We start from the raw sequence: 24,147 nt of genomic DNA, 5'->3' as shown, positions 1-24,147 counted from the left end.
AAATTAGCACGTTGTCATGGAAACTCTCCCAAGCAAGAATAATTCAAAGAGTTTGAAGAACAAAAAGAACAACTTTATTTATCACACCTACACTTAAGCACAGTGAAATTCCTCTCTGCATTTAACCCATCTGAAGCAGTGAACACACACAAGCACACACACATGCCCAGAGCAGTGGGCAGCTATGCTACAGTGCCCGGGGAGCAGTTGGGGGTTAGGTGCCTTGCTCAAGGACATTTCAGCCCCAGGCCACCCCGTTAACCTAACTGCATGTCTTTGAACTGTTGGGGAAACGGGAGCACCCGAGGAAACCCACGCAGACACGGAGAGAACATGCAAACTCCACACAGAAAGGCTCCCATTGGCCACTGGGCTCAAACCCAGAAATTTCTTGCTGTGAGGTGACAGTGTTAACCAAGTTTGCAGAAAAGTTTAGACTTTTATTAAATCAATCAATCAATCAATCAATCAATCAATCAATCAATCAATCAATCAGTAAAAGCCAAGTCAGTCTGCAGAATGAACTGATTCAAAATCACAAAGTTCTAATTTTATACAGTTTCAAAATAACAACAGCGTATGCAAATATTCTTATTGGTTAACATGTCACATCATACCTCTTCAACATTTTCTACTGGGCAGTACATCTCACGCTTCTCATATTTTAAATCAACCAAGCCAAATTTTCCAGTATGAATGGTGAATTCTGGAAGAATCAAAACATAAGAAGTGATTATTATTATTATTATTATTATTATTATTATTATTATTGTAACATTCAGTTGCAATGTTCAATACTATGTACAAAATTATAAGAAAATTATAAATTCACAAATGTGAAAAATATAATAATAATAATAATAATAATAATAATAATAATAATAATAATAATAATAATCGTCATGCAATTCCAAAACAAACAACTATGAAAGGTAATTATAATTATACAAGTTATAATTTTAAATTATTTAAAAAAATTACACAAAATATGTTTCCACATCTTAGATGAGTCTGTGTCACGTGGGCGAGGGCCTTTCCCGACTACTTCCGGTTCAACATGGCGCCTCCCATACCTCACTTAGCAGGTAAGCAAATTCATTTCGCGTTATTATTCACGTGGACAGTTAAAGTGTTATTGAGTTTTAGAGGCACATGGATGTTATGTGAAGTGGAATCTGTAAGATGTTGTGGTTATTTTCATTTAAAACATGATGTTCAGCTTGGTTTCTGTATGAGAAAAACACACACAGGCTCCAGTCCCACGTTTACTGCTGAAATGTGGTTACTGTAACACCATAATGATCTTTCTGTTATTATAACAGTTCGAGGGTCTGATGGCACATTTCTGCTCCGCGGACCACCGAACTATGAGGAAAGTCCCATTTTCCAGCGGTGAGCTTTGCAATTTACATGACCAGAATTTAGCACAGGATTCTTTCAGTGTTAATTTAACCTCATCTTTAACTAAATATCATCATTATGTTTCAGAGATGAACGAATGAGCAAATATGTGACTTTCAGCAGGGATGGAACTTTGTTTGGCTGGTGCAATGGGGAGAAGTATGTATAAATACGCTTCACACACATTACACTGATGGCCCCTGGTCAGCTCCTGGTAGAGTGTAGTGTTGCCATGGGAACACTGAGCTTTTCAGGGGAAAGTAAAAGCAAGCTCAGAAAAGCCCTCAGACATGTGACGTCGCAGACTAATTTGCATATCAGTTATTCATCATGATCAATGACATACCATATTCCAAATATGGGTACAAGGAAGAATAAAGATGTTCACTTGGAATATAATAGAAGAAGAAGCCCTGATTTGTCACATGTACACAAGCACAGTGAAATTCCTCCTCTGCATTTAACCCATCTGAAGCAGTGAATGCATGCATGCATACACAAGTGAACAATGAGCACACATACAGTGGTGCTTGAAAGTTTGTGAACCCTTTAGAATTTTCTATATTTTTGCAAAATATGACCTAAAATATCATCAGATTTTCACACAAGTCCTAAAAGTAGATAAAGAGAACCCAGTTAAACAAATGAGACAAAAATATTATACTTGGTCATTTATTTATTGAGGAAAATGATCCAATATTACATATCTGTGAGTGGCAAAAGTATGTGAACCTCTAGGATTAGCAGTTAATTGGAAGGTGAAATTAGAGTCAGGTGTTTTCAATCAATGGGATGACAATCAGGTGTGAGTAGGCACAGGTGGATAAGGCGCCATACCATAAATCTGGGGACCCGGGTTCGATTCCGACCTGAGGTCATTTCCCGATCTCTCCCGCTCATTTCCTGTCTCTACACGGTCCTATTCAATAAAGTTGAAAAAAGCCCCCCAAAAATATCTTTAAAAAAACAATGACAGGTTTTACATCGAAAACGAACCAATACCAACGGTCCTCCAGAAGCCCATAAAAAGCCTAGGGCGCTGGTATGATGCAAACCTCAAAGATGCACAGCAGATCCAACAGCTGAAAGAAGACACAATTGCTGGCCCCAAGTATATAGACAAATGAGCCCTCCCAGGGAAACTGAAGGCGTGGTGCCTCCAGTTTGGCCTACTACCTCGTCTCCTGTGGCCCCTTACCATGTACGAGGTAGCTATCTATGCGCACAAACTGGAAAAGATGATCAGTTCTTACGTGAGGAAATGCCTAGGGCTACCAAGATGCCTCACAAGCGTAGCCCTGTATGGAAATGGAGCTCTATCACTCCCAATCTCCAGTCTTACTGAGGAGTACAAATGCTCCAAGGTAAGACTGGAAATGATGCTCAAAGAATCCCGGGACACAGTAGTGAGAGAGGCTGGCGTCACCCTCAACACAGGAAGGAAGTGGAACCCAACAAGAGCAGTCCACAAAGCAAAATCAGCCCTATGACATCGCAACATGGTGGGTCAGGTTCAGCAAGGGAGAGGGGGCTTTGGGCTAGAAACATCTAGACTGACCTGGCAGAAAGCTACACCAGCAGAGCAGCGTCAACTAGTGGTAGACAAGATGCGTCAGCAAGAAGAAGCTGGCAGAACTGCCAAAGCGGTATCTCAAGCCTCACAAGGATGCTGGACAAGATGGGAGGATGTTGTGAAAAGGAACATCACCTGGAGAGACCTGTGGTACAAAGAAGCAAGCAGCATAAGCTTTCTTATTCGAGCTACATACCCTTCCCCTACTAACTTACACCGATGGTTTGGAGAAGATCCCACCTGTCCCCTTTGTTTAATGTCTGCTCAATGTCCCGCTAATCTCAAACACTTCTTAGTGGGATGCAACATCAGCTTATCACAAGGTAGATACACATGGAGACATAACCAGGTTTTGAAATGCCTGGCAGCAGAGATAGAAACAAAAAGGAAAGCTATCAACGAACTACCTATCAATGACCAGCAGGCGCCCCCATTCACAGTAGCTTTTCATAGAGAAGGCCAAAAGCAGAAAGGGAACTCCTCGCAGCCAGAGGCATCCTCTCTGAGTGGAGCCAGGGATTGGAAGATGCTTGTGGATGTAATCCACAAACTTACCTTCCCCAAAGAAATTGCCAGCACCAGTCTGAGACCAGATCTTGTCTTATGGTCTGAGGAACAACGAACGGCTTTCATAGTTGAGCTGAAAGTCCCCTGGGAGGATGCCGTGGAGGAGGCACATGAGCGGAAGATGCTGCTCCGACCTGGCAGCAGAAGCGGAGCTGCGTGGCTGGAACATCAAACTGCGTCCAATTGAAGTTGGATGCAGGGGCTTTGTGGCCAACTCCATGGTTAAACTTCTTAGAGAACTGGGAATTATGGGGCAGGCAAACTAGAAAACAACAAAAGCCCTTGCAGACACAGCGGAGAGAAGTAGCCACTGGATATGGTTGAAGAGGAAGGACCCCACTTGAGCCACCAGGGGAGGCCAGTGACTCTGTGACACACACCCAGGACTGATCAACCTGTGGTGGGCCTGCTTCAGCAGAGGGTGTATTGTGAATAAAAGGCCGAAACACCTAGCGATGCTGGGGAACACAACTGAAGATGTATCCCAGTCACCAGCCACAAGTGGTCAATATCTCACACACACACACACACACACACACACACACACACACACACACACACATCCATCCCCTTCAGCAGGACAACAGACCAAGTAAAGTCAGTTCTTAGGGATTATAACATCTAGTCCTACATACAAATCGAATAATATTGGATCATTTTCCTCAATAAATAAATGACCAAGTATAATATTTTTATCTCTTTGTTTAACTGGGTTCTCTTTATCTACTTTTAGGACTTGTGTGAAAATCTGATGCTGTTTTAGGTCATATTTATGCAGAAATATAGAAAATTCTAAAGGGTTCACAAACTTTCAAGCACCACTGTACATACCCAGAGCAGTGGGCAGCTATGCCACAGTACCCGGGGATACAGTTTTATCAGAATGGAAAATAATAGATTCATTAATGTAGAATAATGAATTAAACTTTTATGCATTTAGGGGATACTAAACTTTCTCTCAAAAACATAGACAAAAAGAACCAGTAACGGCGAGTAGACGTGAAGGAAAACGTTTACTCACTTTTAGTACTTATAATATCTCCAAGAAAGAGTTTAAAATGAAGAACAAAGAGGTGCGAGGGTGGGACAAACAATGGTGATCGGTGACTGGTTTTGTGTGTGGGGGGGGTATGGTTATCAGTGATTGGTTGTAAGCGCAACACAGTCAGGCATGATGGTGAGTCGAGCGAGCCTGATTTCTAAACTCATAACAATGGCTGTGATGTGAGTCGGAGAGCCATATCGAGTTCAAGACAGTCACTCACGTTTGCTCAAAAAGTTGCTAGATTTCTTGCGAGGCCTTTTTTTTTTTAAGTTAGACACTAAAGTGGGTTTGAAAAGTCCCCAAATTTAGCAGCAAAGTTTCTTAGGTTGACAACACCTATGGACAAACTATTGAACATCATGGACGATGCCAGTCACCCTTTGCGCACCGTCATCAGCAACCAGAGGAGCCTGTTCAGTGACAGAATGCTCCTTCCCAAGTGCAGGACGAACAGACTCAAAAACTCCTTTGTCCTTCATGCCATCAGACTGTACAACTCCTCTCTGGGGGGAGGGGTAACAGGAGGACAGAGGACGAGAAGGAGCAGTAGCCTAGCCTAACAATAAGCAATACCAGACAATGTGCAATATAAAGTGCAATATCTTTCCTGCTCCCCCCCCCCGGAGAGATTAAATCTGGAGAGATTAAATCTCACAACTTGTTTGGAAACATCTTTAGAGCCCCAAGAGGAACTGGAATCCCTGGCTTGGGATCGAGAAGTCTGCACAGGACTTCTCCCCTACCAGGAAAAGCAGAAGAAAAATGAATGAATGAATGAGCTATATTTGCATTTATTAGTTCACATCAGACATGTTTGAAAAAGAAATAAATAATTGCTGCTTTTATTTATTTATTTATTTACTTACTTACTTACTTATTTACTGCAGGGTCAGCGTGATTAAAGTTGCAAATGGAGATTTGGTGAAATCTTTTGATCTCCCAAAAACGACCTTCCTGGCATTTTCTCCTCTTAACAAAGTGTTGGTTACATGGAAGCAGTACACCAGTGAGTATACTGAAGTCATGTAATGGGAACATGAGTGTGCAATGTGATGTGTCTGATTTGTTTGTTATAAACACAACTACTGAAATCAATGAAGAAAAATTACCCACTTGTGCTTAAACACACAGGATCGGCTTTTGGCACAGCTCTATTGGTTTATAACTTCTGAACATTCCAAACATCAAAACATTATGATTTTGTGTACAGTTAATGATCATTACAGTGACTTTATTATGAGTAAAGAGGTTTTAGGCATTTTACTTTTTCCACTCTGCTTTGTGTCATGCCTTTAAAAAAAACTTACCTGTGATATAATCATAGTATCAAGTATTAATGATGGGAGTAATTACTGATTATCCAGCCCAGATTAAACAGTGTAGGAACAGCTATTTAAAATATCACATTTCACAATATGCACAGGATAAAGTTTACTCCATGTTATCTTACAGTAATCTGATATACAACCCCAGTTCCAAAAAGTTGGGAAACTGTGTAAAACATAACTAAAAACAGAATGTGAAGATTTGCAAATCATGGAAAGCCTATTTTTCATTGAAAATAGTACAAAGACAACATATCAGATGTTGAAACCTGAGGAATTTATTGTTTTTTTTTAAATATATGCCCATTTTGAATTTGATGTCCGCAACATGTTTCAGAAGAGTTGGGACAAGGGCAACAAAAGAGTGAAAAAGCTGTGTAATGCTAAAAAAAAACCTCATTTGTTTAATTGGCAACAGATCAGTAACATGATTGGGTATAAAAAGAGCATCCCAGAGAGGCGGAGTCTCTCAGAAGTAATTCACCACTCTGTGAAATACTGTGTGGGCAAACAGTGCAACAATTTAAGAATAACATTCCTCAATGTAAAGTTGCAAAGAATTTGGGCATCACATCATCTGTGGTACATAATATCATTAAAAGATTCAGAGAATCTGGAGAAATCTCTGAATGCAAGAGACAAGGCTGAAAACTGACACTGGATGCCTGTGATCTTCAGACCCTAAGGCGACACTGCATTAAAAGCAGACACATGTCTGTAGTGGAAATCACTGTATGGGCTCAGGAACACTTCAGAAAACCATCATCTGTGAAAACAGTTCATTACTGCTTCCACAAATGCAAGTTAAAACCAGATATAAACAATATCCAGAAGCACCACCACCTTCTCTGGGCCCGAGCTCTTTTACGATGGACTGAAGCAAAGTGGAAAATTGTCCTGAGGTCTAACAAATCAAAAGTAGAAATTATTTTTAGAAATCATGGACACCACGTCCTCCAGGCTAAAGAGGAGAGGGACCATCTGGCTTGTTATCAGTGCACAGTTCAAAAGCCAGCATATGTGATGGTATGAGGGTGCATTAGTGCACATGACATGGGTAGCTTGTACATCTGGGAAGGCATCATTAATGCTGAATGATATATACATGTTTCGGAGCAATATGCTTCCATCCAGACAAAATCTTTTTCAAGGAAGGCCTTCCTTCTTTCAGCAAGACAATGCCAAACCGCTTTCTGCACATATTAAAACTGCATGGTTCTGTAGTAAAAGAGTCTGGGTGCTAAACTGGCCTGCCTGCAGTCCAGACCTGTCTCCCGTTTAAAACATTTGGCATGTTATGAAGCGCAAAATACGACAAAGGAGACCCCAAACTGTTGAGCAACTGAAATTGTATATCGGGCAAGAATGAGACAACATTGTTCTTTCAGAACTACAGCAATTGGTCTCCTCAGTTCCCAAACGTTTACAGAGTGTTGTTAAAAGAAGAGGTGATGCAACACCGTGGTAAACATGCCCCTGTCCCAACTTTGTTGAAACGTGTTGCTGATATCAAATTCAAAATGAGCATATATTTTTTAAAAAAACATAAAATTTCTCAGTTTCAACATTTGATATGTTGTCTTTGTACTATTTTCAATAAAATATAGGGTTTCCATGATTTGCAAATTATGACATTCTGTTTTTATTTACAGTTTACGCAGCGTCCCAACTTTTTTGGAATTGGGGTTGTATTATCAATGAGTATTAACTTGTCATGAATTAATTCATGTAATGTTTCAGAATCACAAGATAATCCTCAGGGTGAGGCGAACCTCCAGTTGTGGGATCTGCAAACAGGAAACTGTTTCAAAGCCTTTTACCAGAAAAAAGTAGAGGGATGGTGAGTAAAATAATAATAACATGCGTGTCAAGTCATCAGTCATCTTACCAGCAGATCTTGCTGTGGCTTTATTCTGTCAAAAAGATCATGAAAAATAAGGTTTGGGCCACAACTGGATTCTTCTGCCTGTAACATACAGTATATTAACACCTCAACTTTTAAAGGAGCATAAATATATTTCAACAAAACCATTTTATTTAACCAGTTAAGCCTGCTGTTTTCAGAAGTGTGTATAGTAGATGATGTAAAAATGAAGGGTTTTTCCAGTCTGCCATACATGTCCTGCTTAAATGGGACTGACATGCACTCACAATCACTGATGTTCCAATATACATCATTTTCTAACATTGCTCTAGCACACTAGTCTTAAGGACGCGGTTTATGCTATCAGACTTTATTGAAACAGAAATGCAGCTGTATCATAAATACTGAGACCAATGTACTGATTCAAGCCTAACGTTGGGTTGTCCCAAGTCACGTGATTTGTAGCTAAATTTGTCATGATACCTTATTATATGTTGAATGATGTGATGCTGTGTTTTAAGGTGTCCAAGTTGGGCAGATGATGAAAGTGTTGCAGTGAGATGTGTGAACAATGAGCTGCATTTCTTCGAGAATAATAACTTCGGCAAGTCTTTGTTTCTCCACCATTTTTGGTCCAGTTACCACATAAACATGAAGCAGCTGAACATTTGTGCATTATCCTTTAAAACTGTATGTGGTGATAGTGAATGTTTATCAGCTGATGTGTCTCTCTAAACGGGTGTTTTGCTTGTGTGCAGAAACCATTGCCAACAAACTTCATCTTCAGAAGGTATCAGCCTTTGCTCTGTCACCAGGAACCCAGCCAAGCAAGGTATTGCAAAAGTTGTCACCCCTTGTGAGCGCTGTTGAATTCTCAATTCTGATTGGTCAGGAGGTGTGGATTAATTTTCTATGCCAGTATAACTCTGATAGTAGTTCCAGCTGAGAAAAATGTAATTGTTGTGCTCCCAAGTGGTGCAACAGAAAGCTGTGTGGGAGGGGTGTTTTATACTCTGTTACCTGTCAGTCAGAGAGACATAAACCAATCATGGGCATCAGCGAGTTCATATATGTGGAAGAGGGCAGATAGCACTTTCCTCTGATTGTGTTACTCTGCTCTGTGATGCAGCATGAGCAGCAGTTCTAAGCAGGTTCCTCTAACAGCATGCCCCCAAAGTGTTTTAATCCTTATTTTTATTAGCTCTAATAATATCCTGGCAATGATAAAGCCAACATACATGGCCAGTAGTTTGAGACCCTGTATCAGCATTGAAACAAGTCAGATCCATCCATCCATCCATCCGATTTCTGGTATTCCTTTCTTCAAGAAGGCCCCTTGTGGTGTTCCTCAAAACTTTGCTCAACATGAGTTTTCTCATAATACAGCTTTCTTTGTGCTCCTTTCTAAATGTTATCTTAGGAGTCGATACGCAGACCAAAATGCTGCCTACTTAGGCAGCCTACTTCCCAGTGGACTGCAGGGACAAACTGACCACAATTAATAATATTCATGAGTTGAATATTGTAATTATTGATATAACTGATTTTTATGTATAGCTAATTGTTTAATCTCTTTTGTGTCACTCAAGGTTGCTGTCTACGTTCCTGGAAGCAAGGGTGCCCCCTCTTTTGTCCGGCTTTATCAGTACCCTAATTTCAGCGGTCCTGCCTCAGCTCTGGCCAACAAAAGCTTTTTCAAGGCTGATAAAGCGACCATGCTGTGGAACAGAAGAGGTATTTGAACCTGTATTTACTTGCATGTGAACATGTTGAGTGACTGCTGGTTTTCTGGCAGTCCTGAGATTTAAACTCGCAACCATCTAGTCACCAGCACCGAACTTTAAGCTTCCCGCTGTGACTATTTGGAAATGTTATGCTTTTTTTTAAAAGATTTTCTTTGGGCTTTTTTCACCTTTATTGGATAGGACAGTGTAGAGACAGGAAATGAGCGGGAGAGAGAGAGACGGGGAGGGATCAGGAAATGACCTCGGGTCGGAATCGAACCCAGGTCCCCGGATTTATGGTATGGCGCCTTAGCCACCTGAGCCACGACACCCCGAAATGTTATGCTTTTGATGTATTAATAGAACCCCAATTCCAAAAAAGTTGGGAAACTGTGTAAAATATAAAAAAAAAACCCAGAATGTGAAGATTTGCAAATCTTCACATTCTGTATTGTTAATTTAGTTGGGTTTATTAAACAAGCTAATTTTCATGCCAATTACAGAAAACTGTTCATTTAAAAAAGTAGTTCAGCTAAAAGTGAAACAAAAAAAACCCTTAAAATTCCTCCTGAATTCAATTAGTCAAGACATGTTTGGGGTCCAAAATTTAAGGCAATTTGTGGACATTTTGTACAAATTTTCATTAGCCCTGAATTAAGGATAATGTAATTTACAACCCCAGTTCCAAAAAAGTTGGGAAACTGTGTAAAATATAAAAAAAAAAAAACCAGAATGTGAAGATTTGCAAATCTTCACATTCTGTATTGTTAATTTAGTTGGGTTTATTAAACAAGCTAATTTTCATGCCAATTACAGAAAACTGTTCATTTAAAAAAGTAGTTCAGCTAAAAGTGAAACAAAAAAAACCCTTAAAATTCCTCCTGAATTCAATTAGTCAAGACATGTTTGGGGTCCAAAATTTAAGGCAATTTGTGGACATTTTGTACAAATTTTCATTAGCCCTGAATTAAGGATAATGTAATTTACAACCCCAGTTCCAAAAAAGTTGGGATGCTGTGTAAACTATAAATAAAAACAGAATGTGATAATTTGTAAATCATGCAAACCCTATATTTAATTGAAAATAGTACAAAGACAACATTTGAAATGTTGAAACTTGAGAAATTTTATGTTTTTTTTTTAAATACATGCTCATTTTGAATTTGATGTCAGCAAAAGTTTCAGAAAAGTTGGGACCCAGGCATGTTTACTAGTGTGTTGCATCACCTCTACTTTTAACAACACTCTAAACTTGTGGGAACTGAGGAGACCAATTGCTGTAGTTTTGAAAGAGAAATGATGTCCCAATTCTTGCCTGATATACAGTTTAATTTACTCAACAGTTTGGGGTCTCCTTTGTCGTATTTTGCGGTTTATAACATGCCAAATGTTTTAAATGGGAGACAGATCTGGACTGCAGGCAGGCCAGTTTAGCACCCAGACTCTTTTACTACAGAGCCATGCAGTTTTAATATGTGCAGAAAATGGTTTGGCATTGTCTTGCTGAAAGAAGGAAGGCCTTCCCTGAAAAAGATTTTGTCTGGATGGAAGCATATTGCTCCGAAACTTGTATATATCATTCAGCATTAATGATGCCTTCCCAGATGTACAAGCTACCCATGTCATGTGCACTAATGCACCCTCATACCATCACAGATGCTGGCTTTTGAACTGTACACTGATAACAAGCTGGATGGTCCCTCTCCTCTTTAGCCTGGAGGACATTGTGTCCATGATTTCTAAAAATAATTTCTACTTTTGATTTGTTAGACCTCGGGACAATTTTCCACTTCACCTCAGTCCATCGTAAAAGAGCTCAGGCCCAGAGAAGGTGGCGGTGTTTCTGGATATTGTTTATATCTGGCTTTAACTTGTATTTGTGGATGCAGTAATGAACTGTTTTCACAGACAATGGTTTTCTGAGGTGTTCCTGAGCCCATACAGTGATTTCCACTACAGACACGTGTCTGCTTTTAATGCAGTCACCTAAGAGCCTGAAGATCACAGGCATCCAGTGTCAGTTTTCAGCCTTGTCTCTTGCGTACAGAGATTTCTCCAGATTCTCTGAATCTTTTAGTGATATTATGTCCCATAGATGTTGTGATCCCCAAATTCTTTGCAATTTTACATTGAGGAACATTATTCTTAAATTGTTGCACTGTTTGTCTTTCACAGAGTGGTGAACCCCTCCCCATCTTTACTTCTGAGAGACTCAGCCTCTCTGGGATGCTCTTTTTATTCCCAATCATGTTACTGACCTGTTGCCAATTAACCAAATGAGGTTTTTTGAGCATTATACAACTTTTTCAGTTTTTTGTTGCCCCTGTCCCAAACATTTTGAAACATGTTGCTGACATCAAATAAAAAAATTGAGCATATATTTTTCAAAAACCAATAAAATTTCTCAGTTTCAACATTTGATATGTTGTCTTTGTACTATTTTCAGTGAAATATAGAGTTTCTATGATTTCTTCACATTCTGTTTTTATTTATGTTTTACAGAGTGTCCCAACTTTTTTGGAATATGGGTTGTCCTAAAAATAAAGTTATTTTAAATCTATTTTAAAACGTGTTTGTATCCATATTAGTTACTGACTAATTCTTCTCTTTCCTGTAGCCAGTGCAGTTCTAGTTACAGCTAGCACAGAAGTGGATAAAACGGGCGCATCGTACTACGGAGAGCAGACATTACATTATCTCGCAATAAACGGAGACAGTGCAGTGGTTCAGCTCCGTAAGTGTCCTTTACAAATATATGAAATTAAACTATACTGTTTAAATCCCCACAGCATATAGGATGTTGACAGCTACACTGACTGCTACAGTAACCAAACTGTTAGTTTTTGTCCAGGACAGAATTGTTAGTTTGTGCCTTTGTAACCATCTTGATAGTCATGCAGCTGTTGATGCTTAAAGTCCACCAATATTTTGCAAAATGAGTTGAGATAATGATGTCCAAGAAAAATATTATTTTTGGCAATGGAATAATAGGATTACATTCTTACTGTAGTGAAGTAAGTTTTATTTTGAACTATATGTACCTTACTTGTTTGTGTTTCTCCTAATATGTTTGACTTTTACTCACTATATGTGAAAGAAAAATTTCTACTTTCTACTCACATCATTTTCAAGCATTAGATTACTATATTTCTGTATAATCATAGTTGTAAAAGATGACGTTTTAGCATTAGACCAGCTTCAAGTAGTTCATCAAAATTCCTAACACACTTTTATCTTGAAAACAATTCTTTACCACAATCATTTAAACTTTAGTCGATATAACAGCAAGAATGAGATCTAATGTCCATCACTGTAATCTTTCTGCAGCTGCATTAGCCGTAATATTTATCAAGGTAGTTTGTATTGTGTATTTATAGCTAGTTTGTATGGTCAGAGTGATCTTGCAAGCTAACATTTGAGAGATTAGAATAAAGTGGTTGTTAGCTTATATTTTCTCATGTTCTTAAGTTTCTTGGTGAAAGTGGCACGAATTTATCATCAGTAACTTGAAGGGCACTCATGCCCCTTTTCCACCAAAGCAGTTCCAGGGCTGGTTCGGGGCCAGTGCTTAGTTTAGAACCGGGTTTTCTGTTTCCACTGACAAAGAACTGGCTCTGGGGCCAGAAAAACCGGTTCCAGGCTAGCACCAACTCTCTGCTGGGCCAGAGGAAAGAACCGCTTACGTCAGCGGGGGGGGCGGAGTTGTTAAGACCTACAACAATAACAAGACCGCGAAAGATCGCCATTTTTAAGCAACGAGAAGCAGCAGCTGTACAAACGTGAAGTCATCCATTATTATTATTATTGTTGTTGTTGCTGCTGCTACTGCTTCTTCCGCGTTGTTTTTGCTTCGATATTTGCGCCAAGGTTTATGCAAACGTAGCGACGTAACTGACGTATACAGCGACGTAATGACGTATACAACGACGTAACTGACGTATACAGCGACGTAATGACGTGTCTTCTCTTAGCACCGCGAGCGATGGAAAAGCAAGCTGATTCTCAGCTGGCTCGCAAGTTGAACGAGTTGTGAACCAGCACCAGCACTGGCCCCGAACCAGCCCTGGAACTGATTTGGTGGAAAAGGGGTATCAGAGAGCGCAGACAGTTATTGATATGCTATGATATGCTAATCTGCAACTGCAGCCACAGTGTGTCTGGGTATATTTCCAAAATTATAGCGGAGTGAAGCTCCATACTTAAGAGAATATGGTAACGTATCGACCTGATTAGATGGCTTTTGCGATCATATGACGTCCTTACATATGTACAAATGATGTATGCGTACTACCAAAGGGAGCCCGATCATAAATGTAAGGCAACATATCTCATAAACACTTGACCATCAGACAATTAAATTTATATCTTTATTTACATAAGAGAGATGGGTTTTTATCCAGCACTTATTTTTAATTTGCTTTTTAAAAAATAATGTGTGATTATTTACTAATACATTTTACAGAAAATTTTGATGATGAAAAAATATATTTTTTCCATAGCTGCTGGATAAAAACCCATCTCTCTTATGTAAATAAAGATATAAATCTCTCTTATGTAAATAAAGATATAAATTTAATTGTCTGATGGTCAAGTGTTTATGAGATATGTTGCCTTACATTTATGATCGGGCTCCCTTTGGTAGTACACATACATCATTTGTACATATCATTCCATTATGGATTTTTTTTGTTTGTTTTTTTTCTTTACCTGAACAAGTTCTTACTCTAAACGCTTGTGTAAACACAATTATTGTTTCGTTCAATAGCAATTATGAGCGTCTTTCCTTAGTTTTAGATAATCTAACACTACCGCGGATTGATATCAGTTAGTTCTTATGCCCGATAATATTTGATCGTAACTATATAGTAATGATGTAAAGTGAAAGTGCTGGTTCACTGCTGTCCACCAGGCACCCAGCAGAGTCACACCATAATAAATGCCATGGTGTTTTTTTCTGGAGCATGGCATGGCGGTGTCAAAGAAAGGAATAAATATGTATTCATAACTGCGATGTGCATCTCATTATTGGTATCACTGTTGCAAGACAATGCAGCAATTTATTGATGCGAAATACATGACACTACACAGTTCAGTGGTTCATATGCTACTGTATATTATTGTTATTATTCAGTTTGATTTTGTGCCCTTGCAAATATTTTGCTCATACAATCATCAGGAGCTCTGCTTTTTGGCATTGCCTAATTGTATATGTTTAGGATTATGTGCATATATGTAATCTTTTTGGCGGCACGGTGGTGTAGTGGTTAGTGCTGTCACCTCGCAGCAAGAAGGTCCGGGTTCGAGGGCCTTTCTCTGCGGAGTTTGCATGTTCTCCCCGTGTCCGTGGAGAACCTGGTGCTCCGGTTTCCCCCACAGTCCAAAGACATGCAGGTTAGGTTAACTGGTGACTCTAAATTGACCGTAGGTGTGAATGTGAGTGTGAATGGTTGTCTGTGTCTATGTGTCAGCCCTGTGATGGCCTGGCGACTTGTCCAGGGTGTACCCTGCCTTTTGCCCGTAGTCAGCTGGGATAGGCTCCAGCTTGCCTGCGACCCTGTAGAGCAGGATAAAGCGGCTAGAGATAATGAGATGAGATGTAATCTTTTTTTCTACATTGGTAATTATGTATACTCCTATTTCTACATTGGCTCTTTTGTCACTATCGAACTTTACTGCCGTCTACTGGATTTTATTTAAAATCATCCACTTCATAAATTTGTTGTTGTAAGCACAAAGCATGCTGTCAGAACTGTGGTATTGGGCAGTATGACTGCGTACAAGTAATTATAGTATCGGCTGCACTCCCATTTTATTAAATGTTCTCTTGTTACTTGATATTCTCTCATGTACAATTCTGTTTCTTTCTCTGAACAGCAAAGAATGGCCCTATTTATGATGTGACATGGAGCCCCAGCTCTTCAGAATTTTGTGTTGTTTATGGCTTCATGCCTGCCAAAGCCACAGTCTTTAACTTGAAGTGCGAGCCAGTTTTTGACTTTGGCACAGGTCCACGCAATGCTGCTTTTTACAGTCCACAGGGCCACATCCTGGTCCTGGCAGGCTTCGGAAACTTGAGAGGTCAGATGGAGGTGTGGGATGTGAAGAAGTACAAGCAAGTGTCCAAACTGCAGGCTGCAGACACCACATTCTTCTCCTGGTGTCCGGATGGAGAGCACATTGTTACAGCAACTTGCTCACCCAGGCTCAGGGTCAGTAATGGTTATAAGATCTGGCACTACACCGGCACAGTTCTGTACAAGCAAGACACACCAGCAGGGAAGGAACTCTGGGAGGTGATCTGGCAACCTTTCCTACCTAGAACATTCCCAGAGAAGGCAGTGAAGTACCAGGCAGCTGCAAGTGAGCTCGGTAGCACTGAAGCTAAGCCGACGCAGGCCTACCGTCCTCCTGCCCTGCGCAACAAACCGGAGAGCAGCAGCAGCCTCAAACTAGTGAGTTCATATCCTAATGAAAATCCACTGAATTCTCTAACCTTTTTATATAGATAGATAGATAGATAGATAGATAGATAGATAGATAGATATAATCTCCACACAAGAGCCCACTAAACCCTGTATACATCCTCATGAGAGTCCTCTTGCCTCATACATATATGCTCTGTAAACATCTGTATATGTTACATCATCATACAAGGACCACAGAGTAGCACTTACTTCAAATATCTTCATGTCTGAAGAGGTTGATTAGTTACTATAGTTACCAGGTGCTAGCCAATTAAATTGGTAAGAAAACAATGAATATTGATGTAAACTCGTGGTCTCTGGTTCCACCTTCATGCCAGAGGAATCAACGCTGATTAAAAATGAATCCTATTCTGCTAGCATGAAGAGGAACCACCCCAGAACATGAAGCCTGGTGCTGGAGACAAGCAGATGTCCAAGGCAGCTCTGAAAAACCAGAGAAAACGGGAGGCAAAGAAAGCGGCGAAACAGGTCTGTTATGGTTAATGGTCCTTTGTAATGCATTTTGGATCTATTTAGTATGTGTATTTTCTGCATTTTTCTGTATTCAGGATATTTTATTTTGGAAATTTAAAGAACCTTAGTTATACATTAATGGCTATCAACCAAGGTTAGTAAACGGAAGTAAAATACCATAATATTTGTTACACAGTACAATTAATTATACATACAGCACACTTTTTCGATGGAATCAAAACATATTCTGTTCTAGCGGGTTTCATTCATTTGGTTTGATAGTGTGCAATATTGTTAGCATATTACTTATTCTACGTGTATTACGTCATGCTACCCAGTGGAGAACGAGCGTTGAAAATGGTTTAAGATATTGCATGGTTGTCAAGACAATATGACGTCACACATCGGAGCTGGTGCGAATATTCAATGAGGTGTTTTCCACTGCGCATGCATAGAACCATTTCTTTGTTCGCTGGGAAAGAAAAAGATGCATTGAACACCCGAAACGCTACCAAAACTTCATTATTCTTCACACATATTTACAAGAGAAAAACATACCTATGGACATCGAAAAACTGGAAAAAAGAGTGTGTGGAAATATTTCCAGTATTATTGTTATTATAATAATAATATTGGCTAACTTTTTTTTGTGGTATATCAAATATACTCCATTCAGCTAGCATGATATTGAACTTGTCTTTGACTCGTTCAATATCATGCAAGCTGAATGGAATATATCTGATATACCACTCAGTGCCAGCCAATATTATTTAAATATAGGCTAGAAATGAGTGTTAGTGATTGTTTTTCATGTATGACAGCCATGCAGTTCCCTGTGTTAAAGGTTCTGACTGCAAAGTTGAAGTCTAGGCAGAAATTTTCTTTTTGCTATTGGAGTTTCAAGATGTTTCACTGCTACACACACCATGTATCTTGTGTGTAAATGTTTTGCCGAGATAAAAAGCATCCCGCATTTTAGGATTCCGGAGATTGCCAAAGCAAGTGAACAACAGTATCACGTGACCACCATGGGGCGTGTTTGAGCTACTTTTAACCAAAATGAGTTGGCGTGGGCAAACATGGTGGACTCCACTCTCCCGCCAGCTAAAAGCCAGTGCAAAAGAAAAGGAAAATCTGAAAGCAATTCAGCTAGAAAGTGCACCAGAAAAGCAATAGACAACCTTTTGGTTTCTGCAAGAATTTTTGTGAAGGCACAGATTGACCGTGGGAATCGACTGAAGGATGAAACAGGCATGAAATTTGACGAAGAATTTGCAGCACTTGTCTTGGATTGGTGAGTCTGAGTATGGAATTATACACCTAATGTTTTGATCTTACAGAGAAAGAAACAATAACACAAAAGCAGTAACAGAGAAAAGATATATATTTGTCTTTTGTTTCACAGATCTATTCATGAATGTCAACCACAAATTACATCCCTGCAACTCAAAACCCTCCGAGGCCGATGCAGAGTCACGATATTTTCTTGGCAGCGTCGTCATCTTGGTGTGCCGCAGTTCTATGGTTATGCTAATTAGCTCAAGCTCCTCGCATTCAGCTGTTTCCGTAGAGTTGTACTGTTTACCTCAAGCGGTAGGAAAATGGAAGAGAGCGACCCTTAGCACGTCAAAATGAACACATCTCGTCTGCATGATATTGTTCTTGTGGGACATAGGAAAAGGCCATGTACAATTAAAACATTTCAGATGACTTTGCAGTCAGCACCTTGAGCAGATATCAATGTTCCAGTATCTTCTGTAACTGTGGCATGGATTGTCTACGTTATTCCATAAATTATTTTTGCCGCAATTTTTTGTTTCTCTCAATACAGGAAAATAAATCTGAAGAAGTTCCTATTCCGCCTTCAGAGCCTCCACCCACCAGACAGATTCCTGTAGCATCCACACATGGAGACCCTGAAACTGATAAAAAGATTAAGAACTTAAAAAAGGTATCTTAAGCATTTAGCAGTTAATGGACCTACAGTGGCTTTCTGGTGGTCACTTGATTTGAACTCATAACCTTACTAGAGCAGAACGTTCTGATCAGTGTTCAACATACGACATAAGTGGACAGTGAAATTTATTTAAAAAGGACACAGTGTGCTGTTGAAGAAGAAGAAGCAGCTTTTATTTGTCACATGCACACTCAAGCACAGTGAAATTTGTCCTCTGCATTTAACTCATCTGAAGTAGTGAACACACGCATGCACACACAAGTGAACAATGAGCACGAGCACACACACAGAGCAGTGGGCAGCTATGCTACAGCACCCAGAGAGCAGTTGGGGGTTAGGTGTCTTGCTCAAGGGCACTTCAGCCCAACCTCAGGCCATGGCTGCCCCATGTTAACCTAAACGCATGTCTTTGAATTGTGGGGAAAACCAACATACCCAGAGGAAACCCCTGCAGACTTGGGGAGAACATGCAAACTCCACACACAACTCAGAACCTTCCTGCTGTGAGGCGACAGTGCTAACCACTACACCACCATGCCACTGTTACAGGAAAATAATCAACAACAAGGTGATGGTGGAAGTGATTATTTGCCAGAAGTTGATTGTGCCAACAGCCTTCCCTGAAGCGTTTTCATTTATTCTTCTTATACCATAGCACTGTTATTAATTAAAGAGCAGCATTTCGTACTTTTTATCCATTTATAGTTGTGTTTAATGTTGTGAAACATCCACCAGAGTTATGGCATAGTTGCCAGCGGGGGATATTGTGCTCTCTTGTTTTTAATTTGGAGCATCCATCATATCATACAAGTCCCTGTGCATGAGCTGTTAATCTACAAACAGTAATTTATTAGTACAAGAGCATTATGACAATCAGATTTCAAAACTCAGCAGCGCTCTGATGTACAAGTTGGTTCCTGCTGTCTCCTATGTTGTGGAGATAATAAAACAAAACAAATGCAGCTTGTCATGTTACACAGAAACCTCGGTTTCCTGTAATGGAAAACTTACTGACTGTTACAAAGCACTTGCACTGGAGACTCCTTTCATAAAAGTTAAAATAAATGGTTCCATACAGAAACCTTCACTACATCAATTATTATTTGTTTACTTTTTTATCTCCCGCTGACTGAAAGGCCTGAAGGGGGATTATGTCATGGTGACTTCTGTCCGTCCGTCCATCCTGGGAAGGGTGCTCACCTTCTGAAATCAAGTCCTCTCACAATTTTTGGAGGAATTTTATAAATCTTGACACGATTCTTTGTTATATGTTGGTAATACGCATATTGCAATTTTGTTCAATTCAATCGCATTTTACCAGAGTTATGGCATAGTTGCCAGCGGGGGATATTGTGCTCTCTTGTTTTTAATTTGAAGCATCCATCATATCATACAAATCCCTGTGCATGAGCTGTTAATCTACAAACAGTAATGTATTAGCACAAGAGCATTATGACAATCAGATTTCAAAACTCAGCAGCACTCTGTAAGAGCAGCATAACCTACAATATTATTATATGCAAATATTTAGATTTGTTTAGGCAAAAAAAAAAAAATTCACCCAGAATTCTCTACGTACCCCAAATTGATTCTTCTTAATTTTGTACTGGAGCTACAAAGCCAGGAGAACTAACTAGTATTGAAAACTTTAGGGCCAGAACATTATAGTGACCATCACCACTGTGTAAGTGATATTACTGAGCCAAACACTGCCTTTTGAGGTGACTTTGTTAGCACAGTGCTAAATTAGCAGCCGTCAGCTTGCTAACTACATTAGTTCCATTTGGGGTAAGTAGGAAAATTGTGTATTTTAGGACGAGCTGTTACAGCAGCACAGTGGTGTAGTGGTTAGTACTGTCACCTCACGGCAAGAAGGTTCTGGGTTCAAGCCCAGTGGCTGACGGGCCTTTCTGTGTGGAGTTTGCATGCTCTCCCCATGTCTGCATGGGTTTCCTCTGGGTGCGCCAGTTTCTCCCACAGTTAAAGACATGTGGCTAGGTTAACATGGGGCAGCCATGGCCTGAGGTTGGGCTGAAATGCCCTTGACCTAACCCTCAACTGCTCCCTGGGTGCTGTAGCATAGCTTCCCACTGCTGTGTGTGTGTGTGTACACTCATTGCTCACTTGTGTGTGCACACGTGCATATTCACTGCTTCAGATGGGTTAAATGCAGAGGTTAAATTTCACTGTGTGCTTAAGTCTGTGCTTGAGTGTACATGGGACAAAGGTTTCTTGGCTTGGCTTTATTTAAATGGTATACCAGGAGGAGGCTAACCTAATACTGTATGTTTGATTCAGAAACTGAAGGCGATTGATGAGTTAAAGGAGCAACAAGCAACAGGCAAACAAATGCAGAAAAATCAGGTATTGCACTTTATTTATTCCGCTCTCTATTTTTTTTTTTACATATATGATACTGGCCTTGTTTATACTTTTCCACAATTTTACTGTATATGAATGAACATGAACATATGAACTATGAACATAGTTATGTTTTGGTGATTTGATGGTATGTGAATATATAAATACAACCCCGATTCCAAAAAAGTTGGGACAAAGTACAAATTGTAAATAAAAATGGAATGCACTGATGTGGAAGTTTCAAAATTCCATATTGTATTCAGAATAGAATATAGATGACATATCACATGTTTAAACTGAGAAAATGTATCATTTAAAGAGAAAAATTAGGTGATTTTAAATTTCATGACAACACCACATCTCAAAAAAGTTGGGACAAGGCCATGTTTACCACTGTGAGACATCCCCTTTTCTCTTTACAACAGTCTGTAAACGTCTGGGGACTGAGGAGACAAGTTGCTCAAGTTTAGGGATAGGAATGTTAACCCATTCTTGTCTAATGTAGGATTCTAGATGCTCAACCGTCTTGGGTCTTTTTTGTCATATCTTCCGTTTTATGATGCGCCAAATGTTTTCTATGGGTGAAAGATCTGGACTGCAGGCTGGCCAGTTCAGTACCCGGACCCTTCTTCTACATAGCCATGATGCTGTAATTGATGCAGTATGTGGTTTGGCATTGTCATGTTGGAAAATGCAAGGGCTTCCCTGAAAGAGACGTCGTCTGATGGGAGCATACGTTGCTCTAGAACCTGGATATACCTTTCAGCATTGATGGTGTCTTTCCAGATGTGTAAGCTGCCCATGCCACACGCACTAATGCAACCCCATACCATCAGAGATGCAGGCTTCTGAACTCAGCGCTGATAACTTGGGTCGTCCTTCTCTTCTTTAGTCCGAATGACACGGCGTCCCTGGTTTCCATAAAGAACTTCAAATTTTGATTCGTCTGACCACAGAACAGTTTTCCACTTTGCCACAGTCCATTTTAAATGAGCCTTGGTCAAGAGAAGACGTCTGCGCTTCTGGATCATGTTTAGATACGGCTTCTTCTTTGAACTATAGAGTTTTAGCTGGCAACAGCGGATGGCACGGTGAATTGTGTTCACAGATAATGTTCTCTGGAAATATTCCTGAGCCCATTTTGTGATTTCCAATACAGAAGCATGCCTGTATGTGATGCAGTGCCGTCTAAGGGCCCGAAGATCACAGGCACCCAGTATGGTTTTCTGGCCTTGGTTTTCTGGCCTTGACCCTTACGCACAGAGATTCTTCCAGATTCTCTGAATCTTTTGATATTATGCACTGTAGATGATATGTTCAAACTCTTTGCAATTTTACACTGTTGAACTCCTTTCTGATATTGCTCCACTATTTGTTGGCGCAGAATTAGGGGGATTGGTGATCCTCTTCCCATCTTTACTTCTGAGAGCCGCCGCCACTCCAAGATGCTCTTTTTATACCCAGTCATGTTAATGACCTATTGCCAGTTGACCTAATGAGTTGCAGTTTGGTCCTCCAGCTGTTCCTTTTTTGTACCTTTAACTTTTCCAGGCTCTTATTTCCCCTGTCCCAACTTTTTTGAGATGTGTTGCTGTCATGAAATTTCAAATGAGCCAATATTTGGCATGAAATTTCAAAATGTCTCACTTTTGACGTTTGATATGTTGTCCGTGTTCTATTGTGAACACAATATCAGTTTTTGAGATTTGTAAATTATTGCATTCCGTTTTTATTTACAATTTGTACTTTGTCCCAACTTTTTTGGAATCGGGGTTGTATCTGTGAATCATGTAGATAACCATATGTATCGAACTTAATTCCTTAAATGATATAATTGTGCTTAAACTATGCTCATCCCACAGCTGGAGAAAATTCAGAAGGAGGCACAGCTGCTGAAGGAGCTCGAGGACCTTGAATTAGGGCTGTAACTAATTTTCCAATCCATTCACAGCACTACAGCTTAATGCACACAAGGAGCTGAACCAGAGCCCGTTGGACTTGATGCCAGATAAAATTAAACATTCATGAACAAATAATTTGTTGCAGTTTATTCTTCCTCTTTTAACACACAAGGTGATCCATGAAACATTGCCTGGCCCTCTAAAGGCATTTCTGCTATGCAATGTTGTTTATAGTTTGAGGGAAGTTTTGTTATTCGACACGTGATGAAACTGGTGGATTAATGATACTGCAGTGCATAACGGTTTGAAGTAGTGCATTTCTGTGGAACATCATGAAATGCTACAATGTTGGGGTTGATTTTTTTAAGTGTTTTCTCCATGCTGCCAAATATGTTGAAATTTCCATCAGCAAGACAAATAAAGAACATCATGAAAGTACACCATGAAAATTTGTTTTTAGGTTCATTTATTTTTGTGAATAATTTAAGTATTCTTTTGATTTTTGCCTTCACTGTGGAATAGACAACTAGTCCCCTAATCCACTGCTTATTTGAATAAAGTCTACTGGTCAACTAGTAAAAATAATATTTTTACTACCTTTATAAAAGGTTATATATAATTCAAAGCAATATTTTCTCTAGTGTACAGTTTGGGAATTGTAGACTGTGTGCTTGATATGTGTATTAATAACAGTGTAATTAAAATTTCATTGAAGAAATGTGAATTAAAATACCCCCTCTGTTTTATTTAACTAATTCTACCATGATGGGTGACAACTCTCGAGTCATGGTCTGGGTTTGTAGGTCGTCTGTGCACTTTCTACCGCAATTAGCTGTCAAAGCATCTAGAAAATGTCATCACTGTAGAGGACTTCGCAATAAGACCAAGGTGCTGATAGCTAACACCAACAACAGGCAGCCAGTGAAGATAAAAGGAAACATCATAGAGGAAGTTGAGGATTTCACCTACCTTGGCAGCAGCATAGACCGCACAGAAGGAACAGAAAAGGATGTAAGAGCCAGAATGAGAAAAGCCAGCACAGCCTTTGTAATGCTGGATAACATCTGGAACTGTGGATCTTCAGATCAACTGTGAAATCAGTTTTGTTGTATGGGGCAGAAACCTGCCAATCCAGCCACTGAGGTGCACAAACCAGTGCGTTCTTAGCACTGGTCCCAAGCCTGGATAAATGGGGAGGGTTGCATCAGGAAGGGAATCTGGCATAAAACTCATGCCAAATCAACTATGCAGATGATGAAGAGGACTTTCATACCGGATTGGTCAAGGCCCGGGTTAACAGCTGCCGCCACTGGAACAGTTTCTCAGCAGGACACGAGTGGAAACTATGCTACTGGTGGGAGAAAGAGAAGTGGAAGGTGAATTCAGAAGAAACAGAGTAGAAAAGGCAGGAGAGTGGAATTGAAAGTTGGAACTTTAAATATTGGCACTATGACTGGTAAAGGAAGAGAACTGGCTGCTATGATGGACAGG

General features: G+C 39.8%; 1 protein-coding gene across 1 annotated transcript; it reads left to right on the top strand.

The window, feature by feature from the left end:
- The first annotated feature begins 1,034 nt into the window (after positions 1-1,034).
- eif2a (eukaryotic translation initiation factor 2A) lies at positions 1,035-23,105 on the top strand. Its single transcript, XM_060923438.1, has 14 exons — positions 1,035-1,085; positions 1,323-1,392; positions 1,489-1,560; positions 5,474-5,592; positions 7,652-7,751; positions 8,297-8,379; positions 8,534-8,607; positions 9,365-9,509; positions 12,117-12,233; positions 15,374-15,951; positions 16,342-16,452; positions 18,269-18,388; positions 20,693-20,758; positions 22,618-23,105. Exons 1-14 carry the CDS (start codon positions 1,058-1,060, stop codon positions 22,681-22,683), a joined length of 1,749 nt encoding a protein of 582 aa, XP_060779421.1. The 5' UTR covers positions 1,035-1,057; the 3' UTR covers positions 22,684-23,105.
- Positions 23,106-24,147: the final 1,042 nt, after the last annotated feature.

The sequence above is a fragment of the Neoarius graeffei genome, chromosome 6 (genome assembly GCF_027579695.1).
Source record: "Neoarius graeffei isolate fNeoGra1 chromosome 6, fNeoGra1.pri, whole genome shotgun sequence".
In the NCBI taxonomy this organism is placed as follows: domain Eukaryota; kingdom Metazoa; phylum Chordata; class Actinopteri; order Siluriformes; family Ariidae; genus Neoarius; species Neoarius graeffei.
The sequence above is the reverse complement of the archived record's forward strand: the minus strand, read 5'-3'. Positions and strand labels throughout refer to the sequence as shown.

What these genes read in the sequence shown, in the direction of transcription:
- eif2a (XM_060923438.1), top strand. Translation starts at nt 1,058, where the DNA reads ATGGCGCCTCCCATACCTCACTTAGCAG. An exon ending in CTTCGAGAATAATAACTTCG is followed by an intron (nt 8,380 to 8,533) that starts GCAAGTCTTTGT and finishes GCTTGTGTGCAG; the next exon opens with AAACCATTGCCAACAAACTT. An exon ending in CAGGAACCCAGCCAAGCAAG is followed by an intron (nt 8,608 to 9,364) that starts GTATTGCAAAAG and finishes GTGTCACTCAAG; the next exon opens with GTTGCTGTCTACGTTCCTGG.